Below are 24,359 nucleotides of genomic sequence, written 5' to 3' on the forward strand. Positions count from 1 at the left end.
CATTTCAAGGATATAACTTTTAAGCCATTAAAAATAAAACAATAATAATTTTTTATTACTTTAAGCAAAAATTTATAATAATATTTATATTTAAATAATAAAAAAAATGATGCCCAACAAAAAAAAATATTTTCATTCAACAAATAGAAATGATTATTTAAAAAAATTTTAAAAAATTATTTCTTGTAAGATAATTGAAAATAAAAAGAGCCAAAAATATGTATTTATAATAAAAATGGTCATCAATAGAGATATGTAAATAATGATATAGGCTGCAGTAGCAACAGCAAGTATCGTAAGAAATGTTCATTGATGCGTTAAGTGTTTTGAGGGTCGCGCCCTCACTCGCGGGGGGTATTTTTACACCCCATTATTGAGGTTGGGGTTGAGGGCGATTTCAATAATCATCCACCCCATTGATACTTTTGATATACTTGTATATATATATTATATGTACATACCGGAAATGCTGGAACTTTGACCGGATGTAAGAAGTACATATTAGACAGGTGCAGTTCATTGTTCATTAACATCACGCGCAACAAATGTTTACTATTTATTTATTTTTTTTTTTAATAGAATATTGCTATTATAATATTCTTATTCAATTATTAAATATATATTTGAATCTATTTTCATAGATATATTATATTAAAATTATAAATGATATTATTATTTTCTTGAGAAAAAAAAATATAAAATTGAAGAATAATTTATTTATCGAATGTTTTTTAACATAAAAAAATTTAAATATCAAATTTGAAATTGTATGTGATGTAAAATAAAAAATATTATTCAATTTGATTACATCTGTAGATTTAAATTCATGAAATTAAAAATTTAAAATAAATTAATTGGAATATTTTTTTTGCAAAATTGTTAAAGATTTTATTGTTTAAAATTTTTAATCAATAAACAAAATAAAAATACAGAGTGGATATATTTTCACTCGTTCGTTGGTTCTTTTTGTAAATTAAATTTTCTTTTTTTAAAAGGAAAATTCAAATAAACTGAAATACCATGAACAATAATAATAAATAAAACTGTACAAAATGAGAAAGAGAGAAAAAAAAATAATTTCACAAATTCGTAATTATCAATGATTTATAATTATAATTACCAAATAATTCATGTACCAGGATGAAGATAAATATTTAAATAATCTACTGTTGTATGTATTTTAACATTTAATTGATAAACAATACCAGAATTATTATTTAAACATTCATCAAGTCGCCATTTTGTTCATCAATAAATAAAAAGAGCTTTAAATAATTTTTTAATAATTCAATTAGTTTATAATTAAATCAAACAACATTAATTAAATAAATAAATTTAAATTTAAAATACTTTGACGATAAAATACCGATTGTGTTTTTTTTTTTTTGGTGTCGCCACTTGCTGATGCAAATTGGAGTAGACCAATCTGCCGGTTGATCCCAAATTTATCCTTTAATTTCGTAACCTATAATCTATATTTCACAAGACAGATGAGAAATAAATTAAAGTTAACTAATTGCACAAAGTTAAATAAATATACCTGTTATTATAAAAGTTAACTATAAAATTAATAAAATGGAAGACGACAGTGAACAAGACAATATCATCGAAGAGGATTATTACACATTTTTAAATGTCTCAAAAAACGTAATGTTAAAAAATTTATTTAACAACTATCATAATAATAAATTCACTTTTACTATTTTTTTATCAATAGCTACATACAACACCATTTATTAAATAAATATAAACAATAATTTTAGTGATTACAATTATAATAACTATAAATAAATATCAACAAAAAAAAAATCAAAATTTTCTGATGAAATTTTTCGTTTTTTGTTGATAGATTTTCATGTGTCCATGTTTTTTTTTGTTTTATTAAATTAGCATATATTTATGTTAACAGGCAACACCTGAAGAAATTCATCATGCATATAGACGACAAAGTAGACTTGTACATCCTGACAAACACGTTGATCCAATATTAAAAAAAAAAGCTGAAGTATTGTTTAGTAGAACAAACAGAGCATACGAAGGTAAAACAAAAAAATAACAAACAAAAATTAAAATATACATATGATAATTGATTAATTTAATTTTAGTATTGAGTGATCCACATCAACGAGCAATTTATGATTCATTGGGTATTCGTGGTCTTGAAACACAAGGCTGGGAAATTGTACAAAGAACTCGTACACCACAAGAAATACGTGAAGAATATGAAAGAATTGCTAGAGAAAGAGCTGAAAGACGTCTTGAACAACGTACAAATCCAAAAGGAAATTTAACAATTCATATAAATGCAACAGATTTATTTAATAAATATGAAGATGATTATGAGGGTGGTGATGGTTTATTTGGTGGTATTGAAGTTAGTGGTATGTCATTTCAACAATCAATTGAAGCACCATTAACATTACGTGATACATTAACATTATATGGACAAGTTGATACACAAAATGGTACTGGTATTGGTTCAGTTAATTTTTCTGGTAGACGTTCATTTTCATCAAAAAGTTGGATGGAACTTGATGTTGGTATTGGTAATGGACCAGTTGTATCATTAAAAGGCTATCGTTCATTAACACAACGTTTATTTTTTACTGGTGCAACAATGTTACAATTTAAAACAAATGAAGCACGTCCTGGTCTTGTTGGTTCACTTGGTTTACAATTAGATAAACGTACTGTTGGTTATTTAACATGTAAAGCTGGTTTACAAAATGCCATGTCAACAATGATTGTCAGAGAAACACAAAATTCTTATACATCATTTACAATACAATTTGGTTATTTAAGTACATTTGCAAGTTTAAATTATACTTATAAATTGGCTGAAAAAAAAATGAAATTACGTGGTGCAATTAAGTAAGTTAAAATTGATTTATTAATTATTAATTTAAAAATTTTAATGACTATTTTTATTTTTTATTTTAGAGCTGGTACAACTGGTGCATATATTGAATATGGTGCTGAAAAAAAAATATCAAAACATAGTACATTATCAGCAGCAGTACGTGTTGCAGTACCAGCTGGTGTAACATTAAGAATAAAATTAGTACGTTCATCACAAACATATTTATTTCCAATTCATTTATGTGAAGAAATATTACCAGCACCAGTATTTTATGCAACAGTTGCACCAATAATAACATGGACAATTATTAAAAAATTAATAATTGATCCAGTTGTTAATGAACAACGTGAAAAAGAAAAAGATAAACAAAAAGAATTAAATAAATCAAGAATGTTGGAAAAAAAAAAAGATGCTCAAGCAGCAATATGTTTAATGATGGCAACATTTAGTAGAATACGTAGTGATGAAGAAGCTAAAGGTGGTTTAGTTATAACAAAAGCAGTTTATGGACGTTTTGTTTATCCAAATAAACATAATTATAATGAAGAAATTGAAACTGATAATAGAGATGATGTTATTGATGTTACAATACCATTACAATGTTTAGTTGTTGGATCAAAATTAGTACTTCATGAAGCATCAAAAGTAAGTTGATGATAAATTTTATTTAAACTGGTTATTTTGTTTATTTTGTTTATTATTTATTTATTTATTACAGAGTGAATTACCTGGTTTTTATGATCCATGCTTTGGTGAAGACAAACAGCTATTGTTACAATATTTATTTCATCATCAGACACACGAGTGTGTTATCAAAGACACAGAACCACTGAGAATACCAATACAATGTAATAAAAATTTTATTATTTCATAAAAAAAAAAGAAATTTAATTTTTTTTTTTTATATAATTTATTTATTTATTTGGATTTTTAATTGTTACAGCTCATCGTGTCAATCCAACATGACCAAAAAAACATCAACATCAAAAAAAAAAATAATCATCTTTTAATATTTTTATTTCCAATTAATTTTATTTTAATTTTTTTTGTCTTTTTTAATTTAAAAAAAAAAAGAAAATGATTGTGTCAAATACTTTTAGCATATGAAAAAATAAGTTTTTGTTTTTTCTTTTTAAATAAAAAAAATTTTATGATATTTGATATAATTATGTTTTAAAAAACAAAAAAAAAAAAAACATTTATTTATTTATTTTATATAATTATTATTTTTTAAATGAGATAGTATTTTTATCATCAGTAGAAATTATGATTTCGAAATATATCTTAAATGTAGATAATAAAAATTGATCAATGAAAAAATAATAATAAATATTGTTGATATATTTTAAAAATAATAATTACAAATCAACACTCATCAATTCACTAGATGACAATGCAAATAGTTGATTATGTGATAAATGTTTATCAAACATATTTAATTCTGTATCTTTTTTTTGTATATGTGATAGTGGTGTCCAAGAATTGTCATGTTCTAATCTGTATGAACCTTTGTACAGTTGTGATGGACCATTGTTTCCCCATTCCTAGACAAAAAATAAATAATTATTACAGATAATATTAACAATGATAAATAGATGATTTGATTTAATATTAAAAATATATTAACCTCAGGACTTAGCATTGAAAAATAACATTGTCCAGATGATTTTTCATACAAATGATAAATATTACCAGGATGTTTTACAAAATTACATGCAGCATGATGTAAAATAGCATGTTCTTTTGCATCACTAAGTACCCTTTGTGCTTGTTGATGTAAAAATTTCATTTGTTCAGCAATAACTTGAAGTTTATTTTGTGCATTTGCACGAATAAAATTGTCAGCCTTAAAAATAAAATAAATATTGTTATTAATTTAATGTTAAAAAGCAAGTTTTATTTATTACCTTTTGAATTTCTGTTGCTAATGCTATGATATCTTCAGTTGATGATTTTGTTGATGCCCAATGATTGACAAATAATTCATTATGTGTTGTGCTTCTTTCAACAAGTGCAACTGTTAAAAAAAATTACTCATTATTAATATTTGATTGTTGTTGTTGTTGTTGTAGTAAATGAGATCAACTTTTCAATTATTTACCTTTGTTTGGAGTAGCTCCATCAAAATCTTTAGATCCTTGATAAAATCGCTTCATGATTTTTTTAAATAATCAACTTGTTTATTATATCAACAGTCAACAGATATGCTAAATAAATGATTTATCAGCTGTTTGTTATCAAAAGGTTATGTCTTGTTGACTGTTGTTGTTGCTCTCTCTCTCTTTCTTTCTTTCTCTCTCTTCTCTTTCCTCTCTCTGTAATCGAACAGCACCAAGATCATCAAAAAAAAATTCATTGAAAATATTATTTAAATAAACAATATTATTCTAATTATAAATTTATTTATATTAATAAATTAGCTAATAAATATATGAAAAAAAAAATAAAATGAAAATTTATTTATTAAATTAATTAGATAAGAAATAATAAAAATATATATTATATTTATTTTAAATTATTTTTAAAATAAGAAATTACAACTGGATAGAAATAAATTGATCACATGTAAATATTCAAATTAAAGCATTTTTTTTTATTCTCAAATTTTTATAAAGTCATATGTTATTAATTATAATTAATTATTATATTCAGATGGAGTCTCAAAATGAATATTAAATGATTGTGTTGCTGATTCAAAAGTACCAGTATGATCTTTAAAAGAAACAAATACAAATAATGGTTTTTCACGATATTCTGTTGATTTAGGTATTTCGTCAACAACGTCAATAGTTACATTTGTTTTTTCAATAGATAACAATGTTAAATTTGGTAAATTTTCAATAAATTTAATCACTGATCTATTCGTGATATTAATGCAATTTGATAAAGACAAATAGCTCAATTTTTCATTATGTAAACAACTAATTGATTTGTCAGTGATAAACTTATTTTCTCGTTTAATTGTATTATCATACCAAGAATCAGATAAACCAAGATTCAAGGAATCTAATTGTTTCAACTTATCAAGTGCAATTATACCATTATCTGTTATATTTGTACCAACTATATGTAATGTTTGTAATTGCTTAGCATTATTACAAAGGTTTATCAAAAATTTATCTGTAGCATTCCAATCCCAAGAAATCTGTAAATGCTTCAGAGTTTTTAAATTGCCAATTGGATACATATTCATTTTTTCATCACACACTGAATAAGTATTTAGCAAGCCAGGCGATAGTCCTAGTTTAACTAAATTTTTCATTTCACCTATGGCCTCAAGTGATGATTGACGTAGTTTAAAACCACATATACATAATTTATTTAAAGCAATTAATTGAGGAAAAACCTGAAAAATAAATATATAATTTTTTTAAAATTCATTTAACTTTTTTATTGCATAATGTAATAAAATTTAAACTTACCAACGCCGATGATTCTGGTAAGAAAATATCATTTTGCATACAATTATTTCGAAGAAATAAATATGTCAAGGTTCCACCAATTTGTTCTAATGATCTAATCAAAGTCGTTGGTAAAGGTGTTTTACAACTCCATTTAATTACCAGTCCTCGGAGACTCAACATGTTAGAAAAAGCATTTACAAAATCTTCACTGTTTATTTCTTTAAATGCTAACTGAAGTTGTCTAAGATTTGGACAGTTATTGTTAATCAATGGCATCACTTGAGAAAAACAATGTCTTGTTGCATCTAAGCAAGTTAGTTTAAATCCACAAAGATCAATTATATATTTTAAATCATTTGATTCTTCATGTAATTCATGTACTGGATGATTATATTTTTTTTCATCTTGGGTATTACGAAAAACATATGTTGTAAAGCCTGAAGAAACAAATTTGTTTCTATAATGTTTGCATACTGAAAACATAATTAAATATTATCATTAGTATTATATTTATAATTATACAAAATTTTGTTTTTATCATTAAAAATTTAGTGTATTTTCGTACTTTGTTTGAAACGTGGTTGAGTATCAAAAATATGACTCATCTGGGACATAAGCTTCTTACGACGTGCTATTATTATTTTTTCTTTTTTAGGATCAATATGTTCAGAACGATTAAAAAGTCGTTCATTTTTATCATCAACATCATCAGCATCAACATTTTCTTGGTGAGTATTCATTATAAAATTACGTAGATAATTTTTATCGAATAATCTCACATTTTCACTGCGCTAAAAAAAAAAAAAAAGTTTATTTATTATTTAATTTGATTATATAACTGATTCATTTCATAGTCAAAAAATTAGAAAAAAAATTAAAAAACTCTGCCATATAAAATAAATATCGTTCACCGTCAAAATATTTGAAACTCTTTCCATTAAATATCCGTTATCATTTTTTTAAACTATAACTATGAAATTTTTAAAACGATTTGACGTAAAAAAAGTACGATCTTCACGATGACCGTGTTCAATTAAATATTCAACTATTTACTTGATTTTAATTTATTAATATAATATAAAACTTACCGCTTCTTCGACAATTGCAAGAAATCTATTTTTCCATTCAGTTTCACTCAAATCAACCTCCGTGATCTCCATATTCATCTCACTTGGATTAGACTTCATATTTTATTTTCGATTAATCTAAAAAAAAAATCAATGAATTATTATAACCTCAAGTATTAAATTTTAAAAACTTGATGAAAAATATTTGATAAATTGATTACACTATTTATATATACCTTTTTTCCAATGCACGTAAATAGAATGGTGTTTAATCTCTGCACCAACTTGTTAAATATAAATGTCTAATGAAGTTACCGTGTATAAAGCAGAGTAATGACTATTGATAAAGTTGGTTCAGCAAGTCAATTTGAACATGTGCAATGTGCATGGAGGTCTTCTATGTTATCCAAAGGTTATATGTCTTATGTTGTTGTTGCTCTCTCAGTAATCCAACACCACCAACATTATCAAAAAAAAAAACATTAATTTCTTTTTGTTTATTATATGCTGGAACAACAAATGCTTTTTTTAAAAACCAAACTGAATTAACTGCCCAGAGAAATAGTAATAATGCAAATCCACCTGAAAATTTTAATTCAATAATTAATTATTAATTAATAGTATTATTGATAATTATTTATTTGTTTTACTTACTTTGAAAATGCCATCGACAAAGATATAATTTTTTTTCATTAATAATTTTTGATAAATCCATTTTTTATTTACAAATTTTCTATATTTGACAGATTGTTTATAATGATAATAATAATAAAGTTTATTTTGCTCTCTCTCTCTCTCTCTCTCGCGAATAAAATATGGCTAATAAAATTTGGGAACTCTGTATATCCGGTTGTAGATATGCATGCTTTTGCTTGTGTGTGTGTGTGTGTTTGTGATACAGTGTGTGTTGGTGTGTGCTTTCAGCAAATTCCACAAATTCTTTCAACACATGCCTGAAAACTGAATTTTATTATTGAGGTTATATCTAATTAATAACAATTTTGAATTATTATCAACAATGGCAAAGCTTTGTTTAAGTATGTAATAATAAAATTTTATTAGTTATAAGAATAGTAAATAAAATACTTAATACCTATAATATTTTTTTGATTACAGAAAAACCGAGCAAAAGAATTGAAGCTCGTCAGAGATACAAGGTAGAAAAAAAAGTTAGAGAACACAATAAAAAAATTAGAAAAATAAATAAAAAAAAGGGAAAAAAAACGTCGAAACCATTGCTTGTACCAAATCAGTGTCCATTTAAAAATCAAATTTTAGAAGAAATTGAGATTATGAAACGTGATGAAGCAAAGCTGATCAAAAAATACAAGTCTAATGATCTGGAGGGTCTTGTATCTTCAGCGTACAACAAACAAATTGCACATGAGTTATCATTGTTGGAAAATAAAAAATCAGAACTTCCAGTTATGAGAAGAGAAGAAAATTCATTAAAAGCATATTATAAAGAATTTAAAAAAGTAATAGATTCAGCTGATGTTATACTTGAAGTTGTGGATGCACGTGATCCACTTGGTACACGTTGTAAACATGTTGAAGAAGCTGTTAGATCAGCAAAAGGAAATAAAAAATTAGTTCTTGTGTTAAATAAAGCTGATCTTGTACCACGTGATAATCTTGATCAATGGTTACGTTATTTACGTGCAAGTTTACCAGCAGTTGCATTCAAAGCATCAACTCAGGATCAATCTAAAAAACTTGGACGTAAAAAATTGGGTTTAAAAAATGAAAAAATGATACAAAGTGGTACATGTTTTGGTGCTGAATTATTACTATCATTACTTGGCAATTATTGTCGTAATGGAGATGGTGCTAAAAGTAGCATACGTGTTGGTATTGTTGGTTTGCCAAATGTTGGTAAATCAAGTATAATTAATTCTTTAAAAAGAAGTAAAGCATGTAATGTTGGTAGTACACCTGGTGTTACCAAAGCAATGCAAGTTGTACAATTAGATACAAAAGTTAAACTACTTGATTCACCTGGTATTGTATTTGCTGATAGCAATGAGACAAATGAAACATCAGTTGCATTAAAAAATGCTGTTAAAATACAAGCTCTTAAAGATCCATTTACACCAGCAACTGCAGTATTAAGAAGAATACCAAAACAAAAAATAATGGAACTTTATGACATATTGGATTTTTCAACACCTGATGAATTCTTTGCTAAAAAAGCAGCAAGAATGGGAATGTTTAAAAGAGGTGGTGTACCAGATAGTATGGCAGCTGCACGTGGTATTCTTAATGATTGGAATTCTGGTAAAATCAGGTAATCTATTGATTTATTTTAAAGAAAACAAATTTTTTAAATTTATCTTTATGCAATTTTTGTAATATTTTTATTTTTTTTTTCATGTAGATATTGTACAGTACCACCAGAAGTTGCTGATACACAAATTTCATCAACAATTGTCATGAAAGATACTGAAGAATTTGACATTGAAAAGTTCACTGCTGATGAAAAAATGATGTTGGATGATATTGCAGAAGATAATATTGATACTGCAATGATTGGATAATTAAATTAACCAATTCATAATTATTTTTAATATTTATTTTTTCTTAATTAATGAATAATAATAATTAAAAAAAAAAAAAAAACCTTAGTTTTTGATAGATTATAATATTTATTTAATTATAATTTTTCAATATAATTAAGTTAAAAAAAAATAAAAAAAGATTATTTTTCATACAAATGATAAATATTACCAAGATGTTTTTTAAAATTACATGCATCTGTGATGTAAAATTTTTGTGTAATATTTTCTGCATCATTAAGTACACTTTGTACCTGTTTATGTAAAATTTTCATTTGTTCAGCAATAAAATAAATATTGTTATTAATTAAATGTTAAAAAGCTATTTTTATTTATTATTTTTTGAATTTCTGTTGCTAGTATTATGATATAGATTATAGTGTTTTTCAACAAGTGCACTTTGGAAATGCAACAAAATCAAGGTCAAGAGAGGACATCAAAATAATTGTAATAATAATTTTCTAATACTAAATGGAATAAAAAAATTTGTCCCTCAATTTAAATAAACTAGATAAATTAATTAAAATCATATGAAAATTTAAAATTATATATAAGACATATATTTTCCATCATTTTCGATTTTTTAAATTGTGTTAAACTCACACACAGACCACAAGTGCATCTGTCATCTGACAGCTATAATAATTTAAAGTAAAAAAACAAAAATATTTACACTTAAAAATAATAATAAAAAATAGAATAATAAAAAAATATAAATTAAAAAAATATTTATAAACAAATAAACTTAAAAGCAAGATAAATATATATTTTTTAAATAAAACAAACAATTATCCTAAATTTTATTTTAAAAATAAAGTATCATAATATAGGTTAGTTTGTCAATAATATTTTCATTAATCATCAACAAGAAAAAAAAACAAAAACAATGGATTATTTAACAACAGTTGAAAGTGCAGTTGATAAATTTTATTCAGTTGGTTCAAAAGAAGCTCATACGTGGTTGTTACAGTTTCAATCATCACCAGAGGCATGGACACATGTCTGGCCCCTATTGGATCCATCAAAAGTAAGTAAATTTATATCACAAAAAAACCTAAATACCTAAATAATTTTTGCTCATTTATTATCAGCCAAATGAAGTACAATTTTTTGCTGCAACAACATTACATTCAAAAATATCAAAACATTTACATGAAATACCAAAAACAGAATATCCTGATTTAAAAAATCGTTTGATAAATATCATCAAAGCACCAACAACATCAAAACTTATTTTGACAAGGCTATGCCAAGGGGTAAATAAAAATAATACAAAATTATTTTTTATTATTTAAATATCTATTATAATAAAAATATATTTTTCCCACAGTTAGCTGCGTTTGTTCTAAGCAATAGCATAAGTGACAATGATGATGATGCTGATGATAACAATAATAATGGAATAATAGATGACTTGATAAAAATTTTACCTTGTGATTCAATGACAAATGTTGAACTTTTAATACGTGTATTAATGTCATTACCATCGGAAATTGATAAGCGTTCAATAACTAAAAAGCCAAAATTACGTGAAAATTTAACAACAACATGGTGCAAAACAGTATGGGTATTACAACGTGTATTTGATACATGTATAACAGCTGTACCAGATAGCAAGGATGATTCTCTGAATCAATTAGCACTTGAATGTTGTCTTGTTTGGTTGAAACTAGTTAATTTACCACTTGATACAATAACAAATTTATTGCCATATTTTTTATCAGCATCTGAACGCTACTCATATGACAATGATTCACGTGCATGGACTGTAACACAAGATTGTATCATTGTTGTATTTAATCATCCTGAACTCAATAAAAGACCACAACTATTATGGCAATGGTTAAAAAATTTAATAATAATTGCTAACAATAATAATAATTCAATATGTTATTCTGATATATTAACATCAGTGGGTGAAAGTTATAGTAGATTATTGTTATCAGCATTAATTGATAATAATGAATCAAATAAATGGACAATTGAAAATTTAATAAAAATATTACTTGATTGTTCTGAGTATCCTGGTAGATATCCAATTGATGAACAAAAAAGTAATATACCATTTGGTTTTTGGTATAGTTTACAAGATGATTTAGGTACATATGATTCACCACAAGATAATGAAATGAAAGAATCATTAAAACCAATATATGCTCGATTATCACAGACATTATTATATAAAACAAAATTACCAATAAAACAAGATGAAATAGGTGATGATGATGAACGTGAATTATTTCGTTGTTATCGTCAAGATGCTGCTGATACAATGACATATTGTTATAATGTATTAGGACAAGATTTATTAATATTAATTGGACAACGTTTAAGTCAACCACAATTACAATCACAAACATGGACAGATGTTGAATCAACATTACATGCATTTCAAGCATTATCTGATTGTATTGGTATACAAGAAAATAATTGTGTATCAGCAATTATGAATTTAATATTATGTGAATTACCATATAATGAATATCCGAAAGATGTTATGGCATGTGCATGTTCAACAATTGGTGCTTATGCTGAATGGATTGGTGAAAATCCAACACCATGGTTAGAACATTCATTAAAATTAGTAACAACATCATTAACATATGGTACAATAACAGCAACACCAGCAAGTATGGCACTTAAAGATATATCACGTGAATGTGGTTCACATTTAGCTCCATTAGCACCAACAATATTAGATACAATATCAAAAACACTTGTTATTATGACACCAGGTTGTAATGAAGGTTTACGTTTAATGTATGCTGCTGGTAAATTATTAAATTCTCTACCATCAATGGATATACAATTAAAATATCTTGATGCAACACTTGGTCTTTGTGTTATTAAATTACATGAGCTACTTGATAAAACAATTGCACCACCTCGTATTGATGTTGTTAATCAATTAAAAATGTCAACAATGTTTTTATCAACACTTGAAGGTGTAATGGGAAGTTCAGTACTTGATGGTTTATTGCCAATATTTAAAAAAATAATTAATAATAATGAATGGAATCAAGATGATGATGTACTTGGTGCAATGCATGTATGTGCACAACAAACATTACAATGTCTTGTACATCCAGAAATTGAAGCTAAACCATTACTTCCAATAATTGTTGTTGCATATAAAAATCATCCACATCCAGCAGCATTAACATTATTACGACAAGTTGTATTATTATTTAGTCGTGATCCAGAAAATATTATTGGACCAATATTTGCTGATATAAGTGCACATAGTATTGGTGGTTTTAGAACATGTAAAACAATTGGTGGTAATTTATCTGAGCTTGCTGATTTATTAGAAGCATTTTTAGGTTTACTAGCACAAATATGTAAAAAATCACCAAAATTAATGGCTCATGTTGCTGATCAAATACCAGAAATGTTACAATGTGGTATTGCTGGTTTATGTTTACCAGAAAATAGTGTTATTAAAGCTGCTAGTACATTTTTAACACATGCTATTAATCAAACAACACAATTGTCATCTTACATTGAAGTCATTGGACAAGAGCTTGTTTGTACTATTTTACAATGTGTTGAGGGTGGTGTTGTTAGAAATGAGCTGGAAGCACATGCCAAAGTATTGATGGCATTGAATAATAATTGTGGATATTGGACAGCACAATGGCTGAGAGTTGCACTGAATAATTCAAGCTTAACAACACCTGGACAAAAAGAAGATTTTGTTAGAGATGTGTTACGTGAAAAAATTAATAGTCGAAGACTTTTTGATACTTTACAAAAATATAATATACAGTGTCATCGACAAGTTATGGGTATTTAAATGATAAATTTATTTTTTTATAGAATCATTATTGTTGATAATCAAAAATTATATTTTTTGATTATTATTTTTCTTAGAAATGACATTTTTACTATGGAAATATTTTTTTTTTTAACCATCTTTTTTGCAATGATAACTAAGAAGTTTTAAATAATCTGTAACGAAAAAAAAAAAACAGAATTTTATCAGTTTAATTTGTGTCAATATGTTTCGAGGAGAGACAATGAAAAATGTAACTTTTTTTTCTTCAAATCGAAACACTGGCTGTGTATAAAAAATTCAATGTATTATTTTAAAAAAATAAATAGTTTTTTTCTGATTATTTACGTCCATTAAATTTTTATTTTCAAAACTACAAAAAAAAAAAAAAAAAAAACAAGTTAAATAAATAAAAAAAAGCAAGATACAAATTTGTGCTTTTTTTTTTTTTCTTTTCTTTTACATTTTTCTTGTTTTACAATTGGAAATTTTTTTTTTCTTTTGTCAACACATTGTTTATGTCGTCGAATACATTATGTGTAATATCAACATGTATTTTTTTTTTCTCATAAAAACACACATGGTAAGTAAATAAATTGAAAATGTATAAAAAAAAAATTCTGGAATTTATCATTTTTTTTTTTAAACAAGTTTTCATACAAAAAAATAAAACTCACTTTTATTTATGTTCAAAACTTGACAATTAATGTCCAAAAAAATATGAATAATTAATCGACAAAAAAAAAAAATTAAGTTGATATTGCAAATAATAAAAAATAATAATTATCTTTGAAAATTCATTTGAGATTATTAAATAAAAAAAAACAAAAAAATTGTACAAATTATAATATTGTAATGTCATTATTCAATAACGAAAAAAAAAACAAAAATAATAATAATGTAGTTTTGAAATTAAAAAGAAAAAAAAAAAAAAAAAAAAAAAAAAATCTTATTATATGAAATTGATAGTGAATAAAAAATAAATTCAAAATGACTTTTAAAAAAAGTAAATAAAGCAAAATTTTAATAATTTCAATAATTGAAATTAATAATTAGAAAAATTATTGTTTATCATCGCCATTTGGTGCTGGTGATGGTCCAAAATTAGCTGCGATTCTTGATCGTCTTTGTTTTTGTGGTTTATTTATTTTTTGTTGTTGTTGTTGTGGTTGTTGTTGTGGTTGAACAGTTGATAAATCTTTAGCTGATAAATTATCATTTTCTTTTGCTGTTTTTTCTTCATCTTTAATTGTATTTTTATCAACAACAGTATTAACTTTTGGTGAACCTTTTGATTTATTTGGTTTATTATGTATTTTTTGTTGATATGAATTATCACGTGAATTATTACCACTTGTATTTTGACTATCATTTTGGCTATTGTTACGATTTCTTGTTTTTTTTTGTGCTTGTAAAGGAACAAATGGTGCATTTTGTTTGGCATCATTTGCCTGTCCAAATTTATGTTGTTGGCCTTGTTGTTGTTGTTTTGGCATTTGAAGTGATGATAATGTTGATGTTGAAGTTGATGGTGATGGTGGTGTTGGTATAGATTGATTCATACGAATTGGTGGCATTTGTGCAAAACCAGGTGGTTGTGGTGGCATCATATGATTCCAATTTGATTGTGGACGAAGTTTTAATGTATCAGGAAATAATTGTGATGATATATCATGAGTTGATTGATGCATTATATTTAACCATGATCCTGGTGGATAAATATCAATATGTGGCTTTCTATTTAATTCATTATCATTTGATAATTCAGCCAGTGCTTTTGATGCTGCATTTTCAATAGCTAATTCATGATTTGTACATAATTCACTGTAGAATTTTTTTTTATCAGGAAATTCTAATTCAACACGGAATAAATTTTTTTCTGATTTATAAAAATATTTTGGCAATCCAGTACCTCGCATTTGACAAAGATTTATCAAACGTTGGGCATTTGATATTGATGATTTTTCATTTTGTCTTAAATTATTATTATTATTAGCTTGTCTTGCATGATCAAACATTTGTAGTACCATTGGTGGTGGTGGAGCTGGTGGTGTTGGTGGAAATACAAATGGTTTATTTGCCATTGATGTTATTGGCCCTCCTTGTAATTTTGTTGATGATTCATTTATATTATCACTTGGTATTTTTAATACTGCTCTTAAAAATGCACTCTGATCTGTTGCACTCTGTGGTGTTGTTGGCAGCGATGATTGTACCACAGGTAATTGTGTTGCTGGTGGAATTGGTGGATGATTTTTATTAAATGACATTGTTTTTTGTTGATTTGCATTTGATACTTTTTGAAGTTCATTCCAAAGCATTTGATATTCACTTGTTTTATTATCATTTTTATTTATTTCAATATTTTTTGATGTATCTGATGATGGTGATACTTCATGTTTTATATCAGAAACATTTGTCATATTTTTTATTTTATCTGTTTTAATAATATCATTGATACTCGTATGACTCTTTCTTTGATCATTACGTTGTTTTGATGATAACGACGATGATGATGAAGATGGTGATGTTGCTGTTTGTAAATCAATCAATAAATTATCATTTTTTTTCATAACACGAATTTGTGGTTGTTGATTATTACTTGATGATTGTCCTTGTTGTTGTTTTTGTTGATGATTATTTGTATGTTTATCTTTTCCAAAAGTTGGAAAGAAATTACACTGTTGTTTATTATTACTAATATTATTATTATGATTAAATGATGCAAAAGCACTTGAATTTAATTTTGAATCTTTTTGTTGTTGTGATGTTTGTTTTGTTTGTTTATTATTATTTGTTGTAAAATTAATTTGATCTGGTATTGATGTACCTGAAATATTTTGTTCAGCTCTAATACCATGACTGATATTAATAAATTCAGCTGGATCTAATTTAGCATAACGATTAACAGCATCACCATTAAATGATATACCACCAATAAATGGTTTATCAAATAATATTTCATATGTTTTATTAATATCATTTGGTGTACCTTGTATACTAATAATAGTACCTTTATAACCAATTGGTACACTTGAATTTTCATTAACAGTTATTATTCTATCAAATAATTCATGTTTAGCATTTGTATCTGGTGGTATATTACCTTTACTTAAACCTGGTTTATATAATAAATGTGGTTTAACTTGCATCATAAGTGTTTTACCACAATTATTATTATCATCATTAAATTTATCAACTTGTATTTGTATTTGTTGTACAATTTCTGGATCAAGACCTTGCCAATCACAACTTCTACTATCAATATTTCTAAATGGTTGTTCTTTTAACCATTTAATAACATCAACAAGTAACTCATTAATACCATCAGAAAATAAATCATCTTCATTAAATACATCATTACCAACACTTTTAGCTAATTTTTCAAAAAATACTGGATATTTTTCCATAAAATTACGTATTAAACCAACTGATTTTGCTCCATACAGCCATTGTCCATTAACTTTTTTAGTATAACCAGGTAATTCTTCATTTTTTTTATTAAATTTTAAATTTAAACCAATATTTTTTTGTCTTCTTTCATTTTTATCATTTTTATCATTTTGTTCAGTTGTTGTTGTTGATGGTGTTACAAATATTGAGCCAGTTATTCTACTCAATAAATGACTACTTATACCAAGTCTTTGTGCAGCAATACTACCATGCATATATTGCATTTGTGTTTCTTGTTGTTGTATTTTTAATTTATCAAAATTTGGCTCACTTGATGTCATCATGGCTATTTTAACTCTTCCAGTTTTTTCATTGATACCAGATTTATTAACTTCACCCATTGCACCATAATGTGGATGTCCAAGCATAAAACAAATACTATTTGGTGAATAAATATTTGTTATTGGTGTATCACTATCAAGTTGTAAATTATTAACTTGAATATTACGTACAACAACTTGATAAGCATAACATGCTGCATGTTGTTTCCATACTTTTTCCATAGACATATTACCTTTTGATGTTATTGCATAACGATATCCATTAAGTGCTTTTGCATGTATCAACGTATCAATATCACCAATATCAATACCATAACGTGTTTTATAATTTGTATAAATACCACGTGATTCTGATATCCATTGTGTTGCTTGTGGTCCTTTTAATGATTCACGTTTTAAATTTTCTAAACAATATGATGTACTTTGATTAATAAGTGAAAATTTACGATCAGAATTTGATACACCAACAACTAATGCTTCTAATAAACATGGCCAACCAATAAGTACAATTTTACCCAATAATTCACTAGCTAATTCTTCAATTGTTGGTGATTTTTTTGGTACGACATTAATCATCATATTTTCACCTCTTGATGGATGTTTAAATACACGTACTTTTGTTTTTTCAAGACGTGCTGTATGTTCAACATACTGTAATGATGGAAAACCAGGATAATATATACTCATATCAATATTTTTACATAAACCTTTAATTAATTTATCAATTGGTACTTGAATATCAATTGGATCAACTAATATTATTTTAGCATGACTATCAATTGATGGAAAATATTCTGGTGCATTAACTTTACCAAGATTTTCATCAGTATATGTTATAATAAAAAATTTACCATGTTTATTTCTATTTTTTTCTTCTTCTGTTAATTTTGAATTATATGGTTCCATTGCATCAATTAAACGTTTTTCATCAATAAATGGTATTAATACAATTGCTTCCCATTCTTGTTCTTTGCCATTTAAATCAGTCTCAAAATCAGCTGGATAATAATCAATAATTGGTGAATTTTCATCTGTTAATAAATGTTGATATGCTTCTGGTAAAAATGATCTACTACCAGATGGTAATACAGCAAGAAGTTGTTGAAATGGTAAAAATGGTTTACCAATATCAAATTGTAAATTAAAATCTTTAAAATCTTTAATATCTGACATATCTGGTGCGTAATGAGTTGGATAAAACCATGACCAACTACAACAACCATCATAATAATAATGTAAATTCCATTGTATTGCTGATATATATGATTCAACTTGTTTACGTTTATCAGCATATTGACGTGCTTCATCAATAGCATTAATACGTTCACTTGATGGTTTTTGTAATGTAACTAAATGACTATTAACATCATCATCTGAATCAACACCAACAAAATCATCAAATGGCTCTAATAATATTTCTTCAGTCATTTGTATTAATTCTTTCATTTTTTTAGGATATTTATAATTTGGTGGTAAATCATCAAGATCTGGATAATGTTCAACATTCATTATTGCTAATTTAGCCATAAATTTTTCAAATCTTGAAAGATTTAATTTACCAGCTTCATTAATATAACCATCAAGTGTTGGTAATATTTCCATATATGTTTGATATAATATTGGTAATGCACCATTTGCAATATGAAGATTTGGCAATGGTGGTATAAAATCATTACCAACTAAAAAACCAAGTAATATCCAATCATCAATAATTTTTTCAATGTCATATTTAAATGACAGTTTATCTTTCATTGGTGAAAATTCATGATCCATATATTCACGTAGTAATGATATATGTAACAAACAAAAACGTATTTTTTCTGGTACTGGTATTTTTTTTTGTTCTTGTTTACCATATGTTACTTCTTCTCTTAATACTGCAAAATGTGGCTCATGTGTACATAAACTTAACATAATTAAATCAGCATCAAGACCATAAAGACAATGACGTGTATTAATATCATAATCTGGTTGTGATTTTAAATATCTTATGTAATCCATTATTTTGTGTTCACCTTCACCAGGTACCTAGTTGAATGAAACAAATTAAAATTAACATTAACAAATACTTGTTTTACATATAAAAAAAATTAGTTAATTAATTAATTAATTACCTCTGGTCCACTCAATATTATTTTACATTTTTTCCATTGACTATCTGTTGATATTTTGTATGTTACAAAATATTTTAATTGTTCAGTTAACTTAGACATAAATTCAGTACCAGGTGTTATACAATTTGAATCAAATCTATTTCCTTCTGGTATAACTTCACCAGCAGCACGTGCTTTAGCTTCAGCTAATTCAGCATCTTTTGCTGAACGAAAACGTCTACTTCTTTGTTGATTTATTTTAGCACGTGGTGCAACACCATCAACAGCCATGAAAAATAATTTTTGTGGTTTTATTGTACGAAATAATACCTCAACATATAGAAATATATTTTTAAATATTGTTTCTTCAGTTATACGAAAATGTGCATCAGCATCATTTGGATGTGAACAATTATGAACAATACCATTCATGTCCAAATATAGATTATCAAAATCTGGTATCTGTAATTAACATATAAACAAATTATTTATTATTATTGTTAATTTTTAAATTACATATGTTTTGATAATTATCATTTAATAAAACAAAAAATATTATTATTATTATTATCAGCATCATTGACATTGTTGACTGAATTTTGGCTGTTTGTTTGTTGAAAAAATATATCATGACATTGGGCAATATTGAGCCAGCCAGCCAGCCATTGATAATAATGATGATATATTTTTTTTTTTGATTTTTAATAATTATTTTGATGATAAAATAAAAATGAGTAAATTAAATTTTGTTGTTTAATTACCTGGTATTCATTGAGAATCTCCAAAATACATGGATACCTCTCGCAGATGAACCTGGTGAATTTTGGAATTCCCATTTTTGATACACAATAATATATTCAATTGGAAAATATTTATTGGTTAAATATATTTTTTGTTACACAGTCTTGATTGTAATATTATTGTAGAATATATATAGAGTTTTTAAAATAAATAAAAATATATTATATATACATATTATTATATATTTATAAATAATTTAGAAAAAAAAACTCGAGTTATAACAATGATTTCAATACAGAAAGATCCAAGCTTCTGTATGTTGAAAAAAAAAATTATCGTTTATTCGTTTGTTCACATATGCACACACACATAACAAGGGCAATTAGGGGGGGGGGTGACCAGACTGTAATGTGCTGCTACTTTTATATACGATAAATAATACAACTAAAATTGAAAATGGTTGTATTGTCAACATCCGTTATTTTTTGAATTTAAAAAAAAATAAAAATGTTAAATAATACTCGAGCATTACTCCGGCATGAGATTGATGCCGGAATAATTTCGTCAACATGAAATTACTACCGAAATAATTATTCCAGCATGAGATCAATGAAGCATTGAGTAATTTCTCCAGCGGTGATCTCATGATGGAGTATTTTCGCCGTTATCAATCCTCCATAGTAAAAATAAATGAAGTTTTTATTTCCAAAAAAATTCGGAGAAAATCCGGAAAAATTTCTCCGAAAGCCTCGATGTGAGAGAAATCTGGAAAAATTTTGAAAATCATTCGGAGGAATTCGGAGAAAAGCTGGATAAAAGTCTGGAGAGATTATTTCTACCAGGGTGGGCATTTAATTTTTATTAATTGTAAGATATTGGATGAATCATTGCCCTCAATACTGAGACTTGTGGGCATTCAGTTTTTATTAATTGTAAGATATTTAGGACTCGTGTTCTTCAATGTTGTGAATTGATATTGTTTTGCCACAAGTATCGGTAACGTAGTTCATGTTATCCATCTTTTTTTCAAATTCGTTATATGGATCCTTCTAAGCTACAATGTGCAAATAATTCCTTTTTCAGTTATTATCAAAGGATGATATATCTTCTATCATTAATAATATGTCATCTTTTGATAAATTTTGGTAGTTTATCAGTTGTTAAAAACTGGAATTAAAAAATATATTAAACTGCTGCTGCTTTACTTATAAGTAAAGCAGCAGCAATTTAATATATAATATAACTAAATAATAAAATATAACTAAATACTATATAAATAATATAACTAAAATTTAAAATGTTTGTATTGTCAACATCCGTTATTTTTCAAATTAAAAAAAAAAATAAAAATGTTATTTATAATTCATTTAAATTTCTTTATATTATTATTCATTTTTATAAAATATAATATTTAAATTATTAAAACAATTACATTAAAAATATATATATATATATATATATATATTGATGAATTTAAATTAGATTTTTTTTAAAAACTAATTAACTTTATTGTTGAATTATATTGTTATAAATTTATAATAAAGATGGCTGAATTTATTTCAATTTATTACAATTGTAAAAATATTATTTTTAAAACCTAACGAGTTTTTTTTTTTTTTTATTTTTAACAAAGCGTATATTAGTTTTTGGTTTTAACTAATGACCAAATTTAATGATAATAAATATCGACACAAATAGTCATTAAATAAAAAAAAAAAAAAAACACGATGTCACATGATCAGTATATTTTTCATCGATATTTCTACACTGAAATGCTATGATTCATCATACTGTAAAAAAGTGATGGTCACAGAGGAGCTTGAAGGTGTACAATTTTTTGACTACACCCACACTTTCTATCAGTAAGTTAAAGTGAACACATCATGGCACTTAAAGCTGCCTTTTTGTTCTTTGGAACAATCCTTATCTCGCTTCAATTTTGCCACGTATCTTGTGACTCAGGTAATTGTTCATTTATAATATTTAAAAAAAATTAATTTTCCAATTTTATTGTTTATTTTAATAAATATTAATTCATTAAATAATTTAATTAAATTTTTATTGTATTTTATTTGTAAAATATTAAATATTTTATATACATTTTAATGTGATTCGTATAAATTTTTAGTTGGAGATGTTGAAGTCACAGTTGATGCTACTTCAGGCCGTTTATCTTTTGAATGTTCACGAACAATCGAAAAAATCAATGACTACAAATGTAAATTTCAATTAAGCAATGGAATATTCATCGAGTACAAATCTCAAAATAATGGTCAACAAGTAAATGTCACTACACCTGTAAAGTAAGCACATATATAAATTTATATTTTTTTTTATTCAGTTAAATATATAATTGACAAAGCAATCGATTAAATTTAATTTTAAAAATTTATTCACCATGTCAGGTATCAAATAAGCCACCCTGCGTCCACTGAAGTGAAAGATGGTAAAAAAATTTGTAAGATTGAAGTTGATCCACCACTTGAAGAATTAGAAAAAAGTAATTCATGGAAATGTTGGATTACAACTCGTGATAATATATTTGGAAATTATTTGGAAAAGCAATTGAATACGACAATAAAAAATATATCACCAATTATATCATCAAATAAAGTATATGTTAAACATGCTGATACTTTTATGGTAAATATCCATTATTTCAAATAAATATAAAATAAAAATTTTTTATACACTTTCATAATAATTTTAATATTCTAATTAATATTTATTAAATCACAATTTTTATCAGGTTGGATGCCAAGTTATGCAGCCAATTGATTCTTGTTTTTTAAAGAGTCCAAATGGTACAACATTTACTGTAACAAATAGTGACATTATTCCAACTTATCCAGGTACAGAAAAAATGAATCTTGATATGGAAAATTACATGAAACGTCTGTATTCCTCGAAAAATCCTGTGCGAACATTGACACCAGCAATAAACAATAATTTTTCAATGGGTGATTGCTTCACTATGTTTCCAAATGCTGGTAAAAGTCATGAAGGAGATTGGACTTGTCAACTTCGTCTCAATTCTACTAAAAAAGAAATTACCACAAAAGTTTCAGTAATTATTAAAGGTACGATATATTATTAAAATATTAAATTACTAAAATATAAATTATATATTTTTTTTATTGTTAATTACAGAGTCATATCTCATGCCAAGTTACAGAAAAAACAATGGAATAAAAACATTAAATTGTACTGCAATTCCAACACTTCCATCGAAAATTAATTTTTGTCAATGGATATTACGTAATGATTCTGGTACTTATGTAAATACTGATTGGAACATCAAAACTTTGCACAATGATACAAGCTGTGTAATAAACTTGCCTGGTAAATAATAATTTATTTTTTTTTAATTAATATAGATTCAATTATTAATTGATGTAATTTTCTTGTTTTTTTAAGATTCAAATGGTCCTTATAAGGGCAAGTGGAGCTGTTCTGTTCATTTTAAAAATGATTTTGGAGACACATTTCATACAAGTAATTTTATTGAAGTATCATCATCAACTACATCATTACCAACTTTAATTAACATAATTCTGTTATCTATTTTCAGTGTATTCTATTATGTATACACTTGTTAAAATTAAAATACTTGTATAATTATTTTGTATCGAAAAAAAAACAATTAATACTTGTTCAATTAAATACATATTAAATTTGCGAAAAATCATAGTATCGAAAAAAAAAAAATTAATACTTGTTCAATTAAATACATATTAAATTTGCAAAGAAATAAAATTACAGATATCTGATTGATACCATCAGGAAACAATTTATTTTTATTAAAATAGGTATATATATCCTTACCAACCCTTTAGATAATTTAAAAAAAAAAAATTGAGATAGTCAGCTATTGATAATAATGATGATATATTTTTTTTTTAATTTTTAATAATTATTTTGATGATAAAATAAAAATGAGTAAATTAAATGTTGTTGTTTAATTACCAGGTATTCATTGAGGATCTCCAAAATGCATGGATACCTCTCGCAGATGAACCTGGTGAGTTTTGGAATTCCCATTTTTGATACACAATAATATATTTAATTGGAAAATATTTATTGGTTGAATATATTTTTTGTTACACAGTCTTGATTGTAATTTTATTGTA

At 25.5% G+C, this 24,359-nt stretch overlaps 7 protein-coding genes and 1 long non-coding RNA gene across 8 annotated transcripts; 5 read left to right on the forward strand and 3 right to left on the reverse strand.

Annotated features, from left to right (window-relative positions):
* Positions 1–1,434: 1,434 nt before the first annotated feature.
* On the forward strand, positions 1,435–3,844 carry LOC122858678 (dnaJ homolog subfamily C member 11). The gene is made up of 6 exons (XM_044161737.1): positions 1,435–1,647; positions 1,910–2,039; positions 2,106–2,871; positions 2,941–3,505; positions 3,579–3,708; positions 3,804–3,844. Exons 1-6 carry the CDS (start codon positions 1,576–1,578, stop codon positions 3,824–3,826), a joined length of 1,686 nt encoding a protein of 561 aa, XP_044017672.1. The 5' UTR covers positions 1,435–1,575; the 3' UTR covers positions 3,827–3,844.
* A 267-nt stretch (positions 3,845–4,111) lies between these two features.
* LOC122858728 (uncharacterized protein C1orf50 homolog) lies at positions 4,112–5,126 on the reverse strand. The gene is made up of 4 exons (XM_044161836.1): positions 4,962–5,126; positions 4,768–4,877; positions 4,488–4,706; positions 4,112–4,404 (listed from the first exon to the last, which is right to left on the reverse strand). Exons 1-4 carry the CDS (start codon positions 5,014–5,016, stop codon positions 4,219–4,221), a joined length of 570 nt encoding a protein of 189 aa, XP_044017771.1. The 5' UTR covers positions 5,017–5,126; the 3' UTR covers positions 4,112–4,218.
* A 306-nt stretch (positions 5,127–5,432) lies between these two features.
* LOC122858690 lies at positions 5,433–8,103 on the reverse strand. The gene is made up of 6 exons (XM_044161777.1): positions 7,986–8,103; positions 7,568–7,913; positions 7,353–7,469; positions 6,830–7,055; positions 6,283–6,737; positions 5,433–6,206 (listed from the first exon to the last, which is right to left on the reverse strand). The coding sequence occupies exons 3-6, from the start codon at positions 7,449–7,451 to the stop codon at positions 5,496–5,498; spliced, it is 1,491 nt and encodes a 496-aa protein (XP_044017712.1). The 5' UTR covers positions 7,452–7,469; positions 7,568–7,913; positions 7,986–8,103; the 3' UTR covers positions 5,433–5,495.
* A 140-nt stretch (positions 8,104–8,243) lies between these two features.
* On the forward strand, positions 8,244–10,188 carry LOC122858695 (guanine nucleotide-binding protein-like 3 homolog). The gene is made up of 3 exons (XM_044161784.1): positions 8,244–8,368; positions 8,448–9,618; positions 9,709–10,188. Exons 1-3 carry the CDS (start codon positions 8,350–8,352, stop codon positions 9,866–9,868), a joined length of 1,350 nt encoding a protein of 449 aa, XP_044017719.1. The 5' UTR covers positions 8,244–8,349; the 3' UTR covers positions 9,869–10,188.
* A 270-nt stretch (positions 10,189–10,458) lies between these two features.
* Positions 10,459–14,058, forward strand: LOC122858665 (importin-13). Its single transcript, XM_044161719.1, has 3 exons — positions 10,459–10,913; positions 10,978–11,142; positions 11,217–14,058. Exons 1-3 carry the CDS (start codon positions 10,773–10,775, stop codon positions 13,680–13,682), a joined length of 2,772 nt encoding a protein of 923 aa, XP_044017654.1. The 5' UTR covers positions 10,459–10,772; the 3' UTR covers positions 13,683–14,058.
* Positions 14,059–14,635: 577 nt separating this feature from the next.
* LOC122858654 (5'-3' exoribonuclease 1) lies at positions 14,636–20,607 on the reverse strand. The gene is made up of 3 exons (XM_044161684.1): positions 20,250–20,607; positions 19,510–19,950; positions 14,636–19,423 (listed from the first exon to the last, which is right to left on the reverse strand). The coding sequence occupies exons 1-3, from the start codon at positions 20,322–20,324 to the stop codon at positions 14,723–14,725; spliced, it is 5,217 nt and encodes a 1,738-aa protein (XP_044017619.1). The 5' UTR covers positions 20,325–20,607; the 3' UTR covers positions 14,636–14,722.
* A 1,487-nt stretch (positions 20,608–22,094) lies between these two features.
* Positions 22,095–22,704, forward strand: LOC122858736. The gene is made up of 3 exons (XR_006374317.1): positions 22,095–22,191; positions 22,358–22,532; positions 22,635–22,704. It is a non-coding gene; the product is annotated as an uncharacterized LOC122858736 (long non-coding RNA).
* On the forward strand, positions 22,699–24,003 carry LOC122859658. The gene is made up of 5 exons (XM_044163342.1): positions 22,699–22,872; positions 22,979–23,309; positions 23,380–23,571; positions 23,647–23,738; positions 23,992–24,003. The coding sequence occupies exons 1-5, from the start codon at positions 22,870–22,872 to the stop codon at positions 24,001–24,003; spliced, it is 630 nt and encodes a 209-aa protein (XP_044019277.1). The 5' UTR covers positions 22,699–22,869.
* The last annotated feature ends 356 nt before the right edge of the window (positions 24,004–24,359 follow it).

The sequence above is a fragment of the Aphidius gifuensis genome, linkage group LG6 (assembly GCF_014905175.1).
Source record: "Aphidius gifuensis isolate YNYX2018 linkage group LG6, ASM1490517v1, whole genome shotgun sequence".
In the NCBI taxonomy this organism is placed as follows: domain Eukaryota; kingdom Metazoa; phylum Arthropoda; class Insecta; order Hymenoptera; family Braconidae; genus Aphidius; species Aphidius gifuensis.